Source organism: Muscardinus avellanarius (assembly GCF_963383645.1).
Source record: "Muscardinus avellanarius genome assembly, chromosome: 7".
Taxonomy (NCBI): domain Eukaryota; kingdom Metazoa; phylum Chordata; class Mammalia; order Rodentia; family Gliridae; genus Muscardinus; species Muscardinus avellanarius.
In genome coordinates, this window is record NC_137793.1 from 61,274,951 (window position 1) to 61,290,996 (window position 16,046).

Sequence of the window (16,046 nt, forward strand, 5' to 3'; positions counted from 1 at the left end):
CATTTACCAAAGTGGAAAACAGGCTCATACCTTTTCATCATGAGGTGGCTCCAGGAAGGAACTGATGCTGCAGAGGATGACGTGTCCTTCTGTGTAGGATTTAAATATTGGAATCCTTGATCAGATATCACATCGTCTAAGGAAACACTACACAGAATGCCAAGTCATTTTCTGTTTTCTTTTTGTGGTGCTGGGGATTGAACCCCGGAGCATTCTACTTCTGGGCTACACACCCAGCCCTTGTCATTTTTTATTCTGAAACAAGGTTTCCTTAGTTTGCCGAGAGTCTCACTGTGTTAATAAGGCTGTCCTCGAACCTGTGAGTTTCCTGTCAAAGCCTCTCAAGTACTAGGATTCTAAATGGGCACTGCCATGTCTAGCTGCCAGGTAATTTTAATTCAGGCATTTGATTGGCAAATACAATAGTATCTGAAAAAGCAGATGTGAAAGGAAGAAATCTCATCAAAGTGATTATATGCCATAATTCTTTTGTTGCTGAATCAGTGGGTCATAATGAGGTGGTTTATCTACTCAGTCAAATTCATTCTAAGCCGGGCGTGGTGGCGCACGCTTGTAATCCCCGCGCTTGGGAGGCAGAGACAGCGCACTGGCTTAGGAGACCCTGTTTCCAAATAAAAATGTAAAAATAGGTCTGAGAGTGTAGCCCGGAGGTAGAAGGGCTTCCAGGAACCCCAGTACCACCAAAAAAAAAAAAACCAAAAACAAAAAAATTCATTCTAGACATGAGGGCAGATGGTAATATAAATGAATAGATCACTACAAAATTGAGCCCAAACTCACAGAGATAGTCATCCTGGAATCCAAATGAGAGTCCCCCAAACCAAATACTAAAAAACAATAATTACACTGAGGCATACAAAGTTTAAATTACAGGAAAACAAAGATAGAGAAAAAAGTCTTAAAAAATTGGATAGGAAAAAACAAAAAGACAAGAATTATACCAAACTTCTCTTCAAAAACAATACTAGTAAGAAAAGAATACAATATTTTAAAGGATTGAGAGAGTAAAAAACACCAGCCCAGCAAGTTGTACACTGAGAAATTATCGATCAAAAGTGAAGAATTACTTTCTCAGACAAACAGTAGTTCATGGAATTTGTGAGCAGTAGATCTGTCTTGCATGAAATGTTGAAAGTTGTTCTTCAGCCGGGCTTGATGGCCCACACTTGTAATCCCAGCACTTGGGAGGCTGAGACAGGAGGATCGCACAGGTTTGAAGCCAGCCTCAGCTACTTAGTAAGGCTCTCAGCAACTCAGTGAGACCCTGTTTCCAAATAAAATAGAAAGTAGGTCTGGGAGACTCAGCAACTCAGTGAGACCCTGTTTCCAAATAAAATAGAAAGTAGGTCTGGGAGAGTAGCCTCTCGGTTCCATCCCCAGCACCACACACACACACACACACACACACACACACACACACACACACACGTTGTTCTTCAGTGAAAAGAAAAGTAATATAGGTCAGAAACTCAGATCTGCATAAGGTAAGGACATTAGTCAAGTGATAAGGTAAAATAAAAACTTTGTCTTATTCTTAACTGATCTGAAATGTAACAATTTGTATAAAATGCTAATAGCAACAATGTGTTTAATGCTTATAGTTTATGAATAATTGATGTGGATGAGTCATTATTCTAGGAGTGGGAGGAAGGAATTAGGAATGCACTGATATTATCAGGTACTTAAACTATCCATGAAGTGATATAGTGTTATCTAAAGATGGGCATGGATAAGTTGTAAAATGTATATTGTAAGCTTTACAGAAAACTACCAAAATTTTTTAAAAAAACTTGGGCATGGTGATGCACACCTGTGATCTCTGTACTTGGGAGGCTGAGACAGGAGGAACACAAGTCCCAGGATGGCCTCCACAACATAGTGAGACTCTCAGCTATCTAGTGAGATTCTGTGTCAAATTTAAAAAAAATAAAATAGAGCTGAGGACATAGCTCAGAGGTAGAACACCCCTAGGGTCTATCCCCAGTACCACCAAAAAATTAAATGAATAAAATAAAGTTTAAATGAAGCATAACCTATATTCTAAGAAAAGAGAAGATGGATGGAATTATACAGAAAACTCAATTCAAACTTCAAAAGATATGAAACAAGGAAAAAAAGGAACAAGAGCAACAAACTGAAAACAGTAACAAATATAGTAGTGATTAATTCAAGGATGTCAATAATCATTTAAGATGTAAATGGTCTGAATATACCAATTAAATGGCAGATTTTTGGAAGGAAGTTTAAATATCACAATTCAACTTATGTTATCTACAAGAAATACCTTTTAAATATAAACATATGTAACTGGGCATGGTGATACATATTTATAATTCTAGTACTTGGGAGGCAGAAACAGGAGGATCACAGTTTTAAGGCCAGCCTTGGCAACTTAGTGAGACACTGTTTTAAGATAAAAAATATGGAGAGCCAGGCATAATGGCACACACTTGTAATCCCAGTCTTTTGGGAGACTGAGACAAGAGGACTGCAATTCCCAGACAACCTCAGCTACTTAAGTGAGCTCTCCCGCAACTTAGTGAGAACCTGTTTCAAAATAAAGAAAAAAAATATAGGGCTGGGGTTATACTTCAGAGAATGCTTCTGGGTTCCACCTCCAGTACCACACGAAAAAAATAAAGATAAAAATATGATGCACCAACAAAATACTTTAAGAAGGGCTGTGGATGTAAGCTCAGTGATACAGTGCCCTGGGGTTTAATCTGCAGCACTGCAAAAAATAGAAAATACAGGCATGTGTATATTAAAAGTAAAGGAATAAAGAAAGATATACCATAATACCCCTAATCAAAAGAAATCAAAGGGACTTCCGGAAAGATGGCGACCAAGAAAAGCAGCGTTTACGAGTCCTGCTAAAACTCGATCTCTGTTGTCACAAAATCAGCACTTTTCATAGCCAGAAAACACCATCAGCAGAGAAATAAAAAATATAAACACAAGAGACAGAGAAAAAAAAGACTAGAAGACCAACCAGAGAACAGAAATCAAGCCCACAATGCGGCAGCAGAGCCGCGCAGGCGCCATCTTCCCTCACAGCACCAGGCTCCAGAGAGGAAAGGTAAACAAGGAGCTGAAGTGAGCAGCTGCAGATTATTTGGGTGTAATTCAGTGGTTCATTCAGGGCAATGAACATCTAGAACTCCCAGTGGACAAGATCATCACGCCTTCCAGGGACTCAGAACTGAGCTCAAAACCAGAAAAGAAATACACCAGCCTCACGGCCGAGGGCATGGCAGCGGCGCCATATTACCAGCAGCCACAGTGAGTTCACCGCGCCCCACCACAGCTCCAGATCTGCCCGCACAATAACCGTGAGTGAAATTGCGGCCCCTAAAGGAGAAATCCCTGTACTGCACTCCCAGCGACTTGCGCAGCTTTGATAATCTCCTTGGGTCGGATATTTTGCAGTCCAACTAAGTGATGGAGTAGCAGTGGCAGAGATACCACACCCTAGTCACAACTCCCCTTGAGAAAACGCCCAGCCCGGCACCCCCATGGTCTCACGTAGCCTCGATTAACTTCCTAGGTCTGAGACTTTGCGATACAACCCAGTAAAGGAGTAGTGGCAGCTGATATCACAACAGACTCGAGATACAGAGCACCATAAGTGAAGTCGTAGTGACCCGGGGAATGCAGAAAATTCTGAAATCGTGGGAAAGAGGAACAACAATAGAGCAATGAATGCCCACAACCCCATATTATCAGAACCTGATAACAGAGAAATTCAGAGATCTCCAGAAGAACAAATCAGGAATATAACTGTACAAATAATACAGGACTTTTGAAAAGACTTTAGAGAGAGTTTAAAAGGAATAAAGGAAGCAATCATTGAGGCAAAAGCCTCAATTTAAAGTATAAACAATCGATTAGACCACATGGAGAATAGAATCTCAGTCCTAAAAGAGGATCACTCCAAAAACAAATGCATAATTTATAACTTAGAAAAAAAAGCAGACAGCAGGAATCAGACATTGAAGAAATATGGGCCCATTTTAAGAGAGCTAACCTAAGAATAATCGGAATAGAGGAGGGAAAGAAGGTGAAAACAAAGGGATCAATAATCTCTTCAAATAAATAATAGCAGAAAATTTTCCACACATAGAGCAAGAGGTTGATACACAGGTCCAAGAAACTTATAAAACTCCCTTTAGACAGGATCAGAGAAGAGGATCCCCATGCCACATAATTGTCAAAATGACCAATGTGGAAGCCAAGCAGAGAATCTTAAAGGCAACAAAAACAAAAGGCCATGTGACATTCAGAGGCAAACCAATTAAAATCACTCCAGACTTCCCAAACCAAGTCATGAGAGCCAGAAGGGCTTGGAGTAACATATTCCAAACTCTGAAAGAAAACAACTTCCAGCCAAAAATTTCCTACCCAGCAAAACTATCTATCAAATTAGATTGGGAAATAAGAAGCTTCCATGATAAACAGAAACTGAAGGAATTTATGTCTTCAAAACCAGTGCTGGACAAAATATTCAGAGATTAACTACAAAGAAGTAATAGGTAATACACACCAGAATCAGAGAAACAAGATTTTCCATCCAGCAGACAATTAAGCAAAGAAGAATATATTCATGTGTTTATAGGTTAAAATCTTTAGAGATTCATATTTATTTCAGTCTTTTACCTACTTCTAAATTGTATTTCTAAGTTGTTGCTAATTTTTAGGATCTCTATTTGGAATATTAATATACCTTCAGATATAGCATTTGGAAATATTTTATATCATTCTATCAATAACTTTTAACTCTGTTTACATTGTCGTTGGATATACAATATTTTTTAGGAAGTTTGTTTATTCTTTTGTTGCCTGTGCCTTTGAAATCATATCCAAGAAATTACTGCCATTTTCAATATTGTGAAGTATAATGACCCACGTTTTCTTCTAAAAGTTTATAGTCTTAAGATTTATATTTAGGTCTTTTATCTATTTTGAGTTAATATTTGTATATGGTGTTAGGTAAGGGCCCAATTTTATTCTTTTTTCATGTAATTATTATCTTTCAACAATATTTAGTGAAAAGATTATTTCCTTCACCAAATTTTCTTGGAAACTTTGTCAAAATAACTTGGCCATATATGGAAGAATTTATTTCTAGGCTTTTTAATTTACTCCACTGGTTTATATATCTGCTTTTATAGCAGTACTACACTGTTTCAATTATTGTAGCTCTATATGGTTTGAAATCAGAAAATGTAGAAGGACTTCCGGGAAGATGGCGACCGAGAAAAGCGGGGCTTAAGAGCCCCGCTAACAACCAATCTCCATTACCACAAAATCAGCGCCTTTCATAGCCAGAAAACACCATCACCAGTGAAACAAAAAATCACCAGGCTCCAGAGAGAAAGCGGACTGAGAACAGAGCCACAGAGGATATACACCGGCCTCATGTCCGAGGACACGGCAGCAGCGCCATATTGCCGGTGGCAGTGGCGAATTCACGGGACGGCTACAGCTAGCCGAGGTGAGCCGCTGCGGAACAGCCAGGCGGGATTTTTCAGCGCAGGGTACATCTAAAGCACCCAGTGGCTGAGCTCAGCACACGCTGCAAGTTCTCAGAGTGGAATTCAAAACCAAGAAGAAATAAGCCAGCCTCACGGCCGAGGGCTTAGCAGCAGTGTCATATTGCCACCAGCGGCAGCAGCAGCAAATTCAACGAGTCCAGTACAGCTACATCTGCGTACTCAAGAACAGTGAGTCAAATTGCAGGCCACAGAGGAGAAATCCCAGTACTGTACTTCCTTGGACTTGATCCAGTGGGGGAGTGGCGGTAGCAGAGATATCACACCATAGGAGAACGTGCAACCTGGCACCCCCCATAGTTTAAAGCAGCCTCTATCGACTCCCTGGGTCAGAGACTCTGTGATACAACCCAGTAAAGGAGTAGTGGGGTCTGAGATACTACAGACTCGAGATCCAGAGCACCTTAAGTGAAGCCATAGTGACCCAAGGGAAGAACCCAGAGAAGGCACAAACCTCCGAAATCATGGGAAAGAGGAATAACACTGGAGTAATGAATGTGCACAGCCCCACAACATCAGAACCTGATAAAACAGAAAATCAGAGATTTCTAGAAGATCAAATCAGGAAAATAACTGTAGAAATAATAGAGGTGCTTCGAAAAGAACTCAGAGAGAGCCAAAAAGAGATACAGGATACAATTAATGAAGTAAAGGCCTCAATTCAAAGCACAAACAACCGATTAGACCACATGGAGAACAGAATCTCGCTCTTAGAAGATGAGCAATCCAAAAATGAATGCATAGTTTCTAATCTAGAAAAAAATATCCAACAGCAGGAATCTGACATTGAAGAAATATGGGCCCATCTTAAGAGAGCTAACCTAAGAATAATTGGAATAGAGGAGGGAAAAGAAAGTGATACCAAAGGGATCAACAATCTCTTCAAGGAAGTAATAGCAGAAAATTTTCCAAATATAGAGCAAGAGGTTGATACACAGATCCAGGAAACTTATAGAACTCCCTTTAGACAGGATCGGAGAAGAGGATCCCCACGCCATATAATTGTCAAAATGACCAATGTGGAAGCCAAGCAGAGAATCTTAAAGGCAACAAAAACAAAGGGCCAAGTGACATTCAGAGGCAAACCAATTAGAATCACTCCAGACTTCCCAAACCAAGTCATGAGAGCCAGAAGGGCTTGGAGTAACATATTCCAAACTCTGAAAGAAAACAACTTCCAGCCAAAAATTTCCTACCCAGCAAAACTTTCTATCAAATTAGATGGAGAAATAAGAAGCTTCCATGACAAACAGAAACTGAAGGAATTTATGTCTTCAAAACCAGCGCTAGAGAAAATACTCAAAGAGATTAACTACAAAGAAGAAATAGGTAACACACACCAGAACCAGAGAAACAAGATTTCCCATCCAACAGACAACTAAGATTGGTTATCTCTGGAGATTCATTACTTATGTTAGTCTTTTACCTATCTCTAAATTGTACTGTTTGCCTTTATTGTTGTTAATTTTTAGGATGTCTAGTTGGAATATTAATATACCTTCAGATATAGCATTTAGAAATATTTTATCCAATTCTATTAGTAACTTTTAACTCTGTTTACATTGTCTTTGGATATACAATATTTTTTATTTTTTAGGGAGTTTGTATACTCTTCTGTTGCCTGTGCCATTGAAATCATATCCAAGAAATCACTGCCAATTTCAATGTTGTGAGGTTTTATGACCCAGATTTTCTTCTAAAAGTGTATAGTCTTAAGATTTATATTTAGGTCTTTTATCTATTTTGAGTTAATATTTGTATATGGGATTAGGTAAGGGTCCAATTTTATTCTTTTCCATGTAATTATTATTTTTCAACAATATTTAGTTAAAAGATTATTATTTCTACCACCAAATGTTCGTGGAAACCTTGTCAAAAATAACTTGATAATATAGGGAAGAATTTAGCTCTAGGCTTGTATTTAACTCCAATGGTTTATATATCTGCCTTTAGAACAGTACTACACTGTTTCAATTATTGTAGCTTTATATGGTTTGAAATCAGAAAATATATATCTTCTAGCTTTGTTCTTTTTCAAGATCATTTTCGGTATCTAGAATCCATATTCCATATTAGGATAGATTTTTTTCTGAAAATAAATATATAAATATATGATAGTTTCACCTAAAAAATAGAAAAAAAATATTCTCTGGTAAGAAAGAAAGCAAAAAGAAATATTGAAATGTTATCTTTAAGTCATCAAAAGCTTGGTATCAGACAAATGAAACTGTTATGTGAGATTATCATTTTTAATTTTGGATAAATTGCTATAATACTAGATGTCAACCACTTAGCCAAGCATGGGAAGGAGGGATGGGGAGGGAATGGGGTGGAGATCGCGTGGGGGCTGACTGGGCGATGTGTGCATGTATGTCTACAAAAGTTTGTATCCCACTATGATGTATGAATACAGTGCACCAATAAAATAAATAAATAAATAAATAAATAAATAAATACCAAAAAAAAGAAATCAGAAAATGTACATTTTCTAGCTTTGTTCTTTTTCAAGATTGTTTTGGGTATTTAGAGTTCATATTTCATGTTAGGATATATCTTTTCTGAAAAAAAATAAATGTACTATAGTTTTACTTTAAAAAGAAAGAAAAAAAAATCCTCTGGTAAGAAAGAAAGCAAAAAGAAATACTGAAATGTTATCTCTAAGTGATCAAAAGTTTGATGTCAGACAAATGAATCTGTTATGTGAGATTATCATTGTTAATTTTGGATAAATTGCTATAATATTAGATGTTAACCACTAGGCCAAGCATGGGAAAGAGGGATGGGGAGGGAATGGGGTGGGGACTGGGTAGGGGCTAACTGGGCGATGTGTGCATGTATGTGTTTTTATCCCATTATGATGTATGAATATAGTGCACCAATAAAAAATTAAAAAATATATAGAATATATGACAAAAAAAGATAACAGAGGTAGTTATAGTGATTTCATACTGAACAGACTTCAGAGATTAAAACCAGTAAGAACAAAGAGGTTCCTTAAAAGAACTCTTTTTTTTTTCCAGTGGTACTGGGGGTGGAACCCAGGGGCTTTTCTACCTCTGGGCTATACTCCCAGATGTATTTTATACTTTATTTGGAAGCAGGGTCTAAGTTTCTGAGAGCCTCACTAAGTAGCTGAGACTGGCTCGGAACCTGTGTGATCCTCCTGTCTCAGCCTCCCAAGCACTGGGATTACAAGCGTGCACTACCACGCCTGACTAAAGAGAACTCTTAAAACTAAAAAAAAAAAAAAAAAAGGAGCCAAATTAAAAAAAAAAAGTGAGCAAAAGATCTGAACAGATACCTCACCAAACAGATAAGTATATGAAAAGATGACTCAAAGCTTACTTGGTCAGGGAAATGCAGAGAAAATCAACAACGAGATACCACTATACAACTATTAAAATGGCCCAAATCCAGAGCATGAGAAATGCTCTCTGCTGAGGCCTGAAGGTGCAAGAACTGACCTCCATTGCTGGTGGGAAATCAAGGCGGACAGTCACTGTGAAACAGTCGGGGTTGAGTTATTTTCTGCTTTAACTGAAAAGATGCTGTTTTATTCTAATTCTAACAAACGGATTTATTGTTTTGAAAAACTGAAAGGTAAACAATAGTAATGTTAAAAGCTATCTCAGAGTTGTGTGTGGTATGCCTATGAATTTAAAAGTTAGAGCTTTATGTTATTTTCAATAAATTAAGGTAAGATGATGGGTTGTCATATACACACTTTAAAGATGAAAGAAACAATGTTTTGCTTTCAGTGAAGAGATAGTAATCTAGGTTCTCCTGATATCCATTTATTCTTCTACTAATTCAGCAAGAAACCCATAACTCTGTTATGCTTGAATATATCTTTTAAGACTTTTCTTTTCTTTTCTTTTCTTTTTGGTGGTACTTGGAAACCCTTCTACCTCCAGGCTACACTCCGATATATATATATATATATATATATATATATATATATATATATATATATATATATTTTTTTTTTTTTTAATTTGGAAACAGGGTCTCTTAAGCCAGCGCAGCTGGCTTCGAACCTGCACAATTCTCCTGTCTCCACCTCCCAAGTGGGGAGATTACAAGCGTGTGCCATCACCCTCGGCTTTTTTTTTTTTTAAGACTTTCTTTATGCTCAATAAATATGTGTTTTTCCTGTAGCTATGTTGACAGTGTATGGATTGCTAAGATATCTGTGGCTAATGGAAGAGTAATGACTTACCCACGTTTCCAGCTAGTAGAATCCTGGAGCATGAGTCAGTGTATAGTGAAGTCAGAGAAATGGCAGAATGCTTTGTGAAAGGCAGCATGTCTTTTAGTAGTCTCCCCTGAATAAAAGACAATGCAAAAAAAAGCATTTTCTATGATCATAATCTCTGTAAATTCTTAATATTAATATTGAATAATCTTAATATGGAAACTGAATTTTCTCTGTATAGTTGTATAGTTCTTCCATCCAAGTATTAACCAGGTCTAGCCCTGCGTAGCTTCTGAGATCAGAGGAGACTGGGCACCTTCAGGGTAGTCTCTCTCTCTCTATTTCTCAATTATTAGCTCTACTACTGAAATGATTCTTCTACTTATAATATAAATGATAAAACTATCCATAAGCCAGCCAGCCTGCCTGCCTTTCTTCCTTCCTTCCTTCCTTCCTCCCTCCCTCCTTCCCTTCCTTCCTTCTTCCTTCCTTTGCTTCCTACTTCCATAGTGGGGATCGAGCCCAGGAGTATTCTACCTCTGAGCTATACCCCTATACCTATTTTATTTTATTTTTTAAAAAGAATCTCACTAGGTTGCTGAGAGTCTTGGTAAATTGCTGAGGCTGGTCTCAAATCTGCAATCCTTCTGTCTCAGTCTGCCAGTGCTGGGATTACAGTGAATGCCACCATGTTTAGCAGAATTTATTTTTTTGAAATGAAAAACTAAAAGCTTAGTCAACAATTCTAAGCATGTAGACTGATTATATTATAGAGTCCCTCTATTCCTGGGGTTTTCCACTGTTCTGTTGAAGTAGTTCTTCAGATGGTATTCTAATTTCATGTTCTCCACTTATACAAACACAAATTTGGAGTTTAAGCATTATCTCTGTTGTTCTACATAGGACTACTTCCTTTTCCAGAAATATCTGTTTTTCAATATTGGTGCAAGATAAGAATTGTAAGAGATTCAAATTCACCTCGACTGTTTTCAGTGCTTGGTGTAAGCCACTGCTGGGGAGGGCTTTCAAACCGATTGTTTCTCTTGGAGAATAAACATCTCAGCTTGAGAAGAGTTTGAACCTGCTACCTGTTTCTGGAGACTTTGCTTGGACACAATCTCTCTTGCTGTTCCTCTCACTCTTGTATTTTCCAGGGAAAAACAAAGGCACTGTTCTAATACCAAAACCATCTCAGAAACATTGTGTTTTCCAGCCAGGGTGTCACTCGCAAGCTGGAATCCAGGACAGACTGGAGCTGGTGCAAGCCTTCCGGCCTGGCACCCACTGCCGGCCGCATGCCCTGACTCTTCCCGGGTCTCCCTGCGGGAAGGAGCCTCGCAGGGCAGGTCGTCTCCGCGCCCTCTCAGGATTGCGCTGTCTCTATCCTGGTCTGCTCAAGAGCCTCCAGGCTTGTCCTAATTTGCAATTCCCATTGTCTTCCCCAAATTGCTTAAAATCTTCTGCTGAATGAAAGTTTTTTAGTAAACCGTTTAAGTTCAAATAATAGTATGGCAATATGTGACAGTGTCGCTACCAATCTCACTAACGTGTGGGGAGGGAAGAGCGAGGTGGGATATGAGGAGAAATACACCCAGAGCTGTGTGCATGTGTGTTCGCATCACACTGAACCTCACTATAATGTATAATTGTGGTGGACTAATAAAATAATTTAAATGTTGCAGGACACTCAAAAATTGCTTATACTCTGCATTTCAGTGTTATATTCTTTTACTGTATTATTTATATTCTTTAACATTATTTGAAGTCCAATAAAATATCATATATTCATAGCTTCATTTAAATATATGAAATGTCAGCAGTGTTGATTTAATTGCTCTCTCTCTCTCTCTCTCTCTCTCTCTTTCTCGGTACTAAGGATCGAAACCAGGGGTATTCAACTTCTGAGCTCTACCCCCACCCTTTCTATTTTGTCCTGTTAAATTGCTAATGATCTCACTAAACTACTGAGGCTGGCCTTGAACCTGCAATCCTGTCTCAGCCTCCCAATTGTTAGGGTTCCAGGCCTCACTGATTTGATCTCTTGAGTTGCATAACTGGCATATCATAAAATTTGAGTAGCATGATCAGCAAGCAGGCTGCAGAAACATTTAATTGGCCAGAAGGACGAAACACATCAGACTTGGAAGCCATATGGAAGAAGGCTAAGATTCATTGGATTATCTCTGTTCTCCTCGCCTTCTTTCCTGTCCCCAGAAAGCCCCATGCTCAGTCACCTCCAGGGTCCACAGGCGAAGGTGCCCGTCCTCGTGAGCGGTCACCAGGATGGGAGGCGGAGCTTCGGTCACACTGGCGACTCCCGGCTGCTTCTTGTCCACAGGCTGCTGCTCCTTCATCGCATCAGTTTGCTCACCTGTGGGAGGAATTAAGGAGGCATGAAGGTAAGTGCAGCACTTGGAATTCCAAATCTTATGGAATGTAAGAGGAGGCAGGCAGGAGAGTAGTGCAACAGTGCATTCTTTTCCCAGATTTTTTTTTTTTTTTTTTTTTTTGCGGTACTGGGGATGGAACCCAGGGGCATTCATCCTTTCACCTACACCTCCAGCCCTATTTTTTGTTCATTATTTTGAAACAGGGTTTTACTAATTTGCAAAGGGTCTCACTGAATAGCTGAGGCTGTCCATGAACTGCGAGCCTCCTGTCTCAGACTCCCAAATGCTGGGATTACAAGTGTGCGCCAACACACCTGGCCCCCAATTTTTTTAAAATTATTTTATTTGAGTTTATTTATATTTTTGAATTTAAATTTTTTAAAATTTGAATTTATTTATATTTTTTAATTTTAAAAAATTAATAATTTTTAAAATTATTTTATTTGAATTTATTTATATTAAAATTTATTTTACTTGAATATTTGTAATGAAGTTCATTGTGTGTTTCCCTCTACATCCCAACCTGCTCCCTGCTCCTTCCTCCTAACAAGAGTTAGTGAGACTGGTAGTGATACTTCACATATTGCCTCAGTATTTGAACTGCTTCCTTTTTCAGTCCTCCCCCTTCCCCTATCCTCTACCACTACTCTGCTGGTCTCTCTCAGCATGATCAAAGTTCCTCTGTTTCCTACTTTCTCTTTGGCTTCCACATATGAGAAAATCATACCATCCTTGACTTTCTGAGACTGACTAATCTTGCATAGATTTTTTTTTTTTTAACTCAAGAACAAAAAACTATTAAGGGAACAAAAAAGAAAAAAAAAAAAAACAGAATCCTGGATCACTGGGAAACTCTAAACGGCTTGTTTGGGTACTTCAGCAAACACCTCTATATCCTGTATATGACAGTACAGTGTATGTACATGTCAGAGAAAACCGAGACTCATCTCCTGTGAGTTGTAGCACATCCAGCATGGCTTTCAGATCGAGTGTAAGTTTTGGGGAGATAGGCTGGAGACTAAGGAGCTCTATAATATTGGGAATTTTTTAAACACAGAGTTAGTCTTTTTAAAGGTATCATCATGACAGAAAGTCTACCTAGTAGACCACCAAGTACCAACACCTGGACCTGTGGTCCAGTAAGGGCATGTGTGGAGAGCGTCTCAGCAAGGCAGGTCCCCACGGAAGTGTCATGGCTGGGCTGAGCGGCTGCAGGGCACCTGCCCAGCCCGTGTGACCCCCCAGGTCTGCCTCCAGCACTACAAAGAGCCAAAAGGAGGAGCTGTTTTGTTGTAAAGAAGAGAGGGACATACTGACCTTTAACCTCGCTGTCTTGTATGCTCTGCTTGCTTCCCTGAATGAAAGAAGAGGGGGAGAAAGGACTTCCATGACATTGTAAGGAGCCAACGAGCTGACAGTCCTGAGAGTTAACTTTGCATTCCTAAGCATTGACTTTAAAACTATTTTCAAATTTGTTCTCTGGGCAAACAATAAAAATGTACTGCAGAGATTTTTAAAGTTCCTAAATAGGGAATTCATAGTGCACATTTTCCTAGTGGCTCAGGAATAGCACAATAACGAGGATCATTAGATGTAACTCCAATGCACACCCAGCGTTTGGCGCACTTCACCTCAATTCCGTTATCCACCAGACCACTAGGTCTTCACTGTTCTCTTTTTACTGATGAACAAACAGAAACACATGGCATCTCTAAAGCTAACCAGATACCAAATGGAAGACTTGGATTCAAGTTCATGTCAGCCTGGCTTTTATGTCCATCAGTATAAGTTTATTCTTTTCATCATGATAACTCTTTTAAAATAATTTTTGAGACAGGTACAGTGGTACACACCTGTAATCCCATTACTTAGGAGGCTGAGACAGAAGGATACTCAGTTTAAAGCTGGCCTCCACAACCTAGCAAGACCCTCAGGAACTTAGCGAGACACTGTTTCACAATAATAAGCAAAATAAAATATGGCTGGGGTATAAGTCAGAGGTAGAATAGCCCTGGGTTTGAGCCCCAGTACCAAAATAAATAAGTAAATGAAATAAATTTAACTGTAAGAACTTTCCTTCAAACAAAATTCTCATTAGAAATATAATGTGTAAGCCGGGTATGGTGGTGCATGCTTGTAATTGAGTACTTAGGAGGCTGAGAGTAGAGGACTGCAGGTTGAGGACAGCCTCAGCAAGTAGTGAGACTCTCATCAACCTAGTGAGACCTTGTTTCAAAACAAAAATAAAATAGGACTGGGATGTTGCTGGGAGGTAGAATGCCTCTAGGTTCAATCATCAGTACCACACACAAATATAATTATATATTATATATACACACATATATATAATATATATTACATAAATTATATATATATATATATATATATATATATGAAATTGGAGTTGAGACTGAAGTTTGAAAACTACCGCATTATCTTCTGTGTTGTAATATAATTACATTTACCAGCTTTCTCGTCCCATAATAATTATTTTGTTATTTTATGAATACAAAAATGACACTGGGTAATTTGTTTTATTAATGACCATGTATTGATTCTTTACAGGTGTAGAAGCCTGAGGAAATTGAAAATGGCATAGGTACTGATTTTTAAGAAAAAACTAAAGAAAGCTTTCACACCCTCTCCATCTCCGCCTGGCCTTTTGTGGAAGGCGGGGCAGGCGGCTCACTGTTTTGACCAACGCGGAGCTCGCAGGAAGAGACATCCTCCGCCTGTCGCTTACCTTGCTGCTCTGCGGACCTTTGCTGGACTCGCACTGGGACGAGGAGCATATGGAGTCCTGGCTCGATCTCCTAGGACAGGAGGAAGGAAGCCCGGGGCGGACATGCAGGCGCTGTGACCGCAGGCGGGGGCACTTTCCTCACCCGTGGGCACTGGCAGCGCGCTTGGACACTAGCGGGGCCTTAGGTGTCAGAGACTGAGCAGTGCTGCAGCCCTGGTCCTGGAGGGCGCCCAGAGTCTGCCCCTCGCCGGGGCCCTGCCGCTCCAGTGCAGGAGAGGGGAGGGTTGAGGTGGCCAGCGGCTGGCTTCCTGCGCTGGCCTGGCACTGAGAAGTGGCTGAGGGCGCGGGGGCAGATGCACACAGAACACGTCCCCGAAATAGTCCCCAAATGGTTTCAATGACATTTCAAGCCAAGATGTAGCGAAGGTTGTATTCTGGCTCACTGGTACCTGAACCCAAACTAGCAGAAACCTTTGATTTCTCTCCAGAGACGTGTTTAACATTGTCTACTGCCTGAAAGCTAAAGTCCTCAAGCACTGCCAGAAGGGAGGCACATCTGATCCCCGAGGACCTGACTCCAACTATGGAAAGACAGATGGGGAAGACGCAGGAAGCCAGCAAGTCAGCTCAGCTCCGCACCCTTCAGGGATGGCTTTCTAACTGCTGGGATGAAGACAGCTCTTCATGTTGCCCTGTAAGTCCCAGGTGAAGCCCCCTGATCAGTAAGTCCCCTGTTACCTTGCACACTCAGGGCTGCGGAAGAGGAACAGTATGTCATTAATCCTAAAGCGCTGTGGATCCAACTCAGGGTCCACAGTTAGGCAATCTTCAGGTCGGTACCTGAAAAATAAGCACGCATGTACACTTTGTGTACACAAAGTAGATAAATGGCATTGCATATATCGTACATCCCTGCAGATCTGCTCCACTCAGAAAATATTGATACCTTTGAAGAGGACACCTAAAAGTGCAGAGTTTGAATGTGACCTTTTTTTTTTTTTTTCTTAACTGGAGGTATTCTACCATTGTGCTACACTCCAGCCCCTTTTTTATTTTTATTTGTTTACTTACTTATTTTTTATTTTTGAAGTTCTGGGAATGGAACCCAGGGACATTCTACCTCTGAGCTACACCCCAGCCCTCTT

The 16,046-nt window shown here is 39.7% G+C and overlaps 1 protein-coding gene across 1 annotated transcript in view; it reads right to left on the minus strand.

The window, feature by feature from the left end:
- Positions 1 to 16,046, minus strand: part of WDR64 (WD repeat domain 64) — a gene marked incomplete at both ends in the record, with an annotated part of 128,869 nt that overhangs the window by 26,202 nt on the left and 86,621 nt on the right. Inside the window, 6 exons of the mRNA XM_080699412.1 lie at positions 31 to 89; positions 9,793 to 9,898; positions 12,003 to 12,139; positions 13,476 to 13,512; positions 14,902 to 14,971; positions 15,640 to 15,741. Coding sequence (XP_080555538.1) covers positions 31 to 89; positions 9,793 to 9,898; positions 12,003 to 12,139; positions 13,476 to 13,512; positions 14,902 to 14,971; positions 15,640 to 15,741 — 511 coding nt within the window. The remainder of the gene's footprint in view (positions 1 to 30; positions 90 to 9,792; positions 9,899 to 12,002; positions 12,140 to 13,475; positions 13,513 to 14,901; positions 14,972 to 15,639; positions 15,742 to 16,046) is intronic.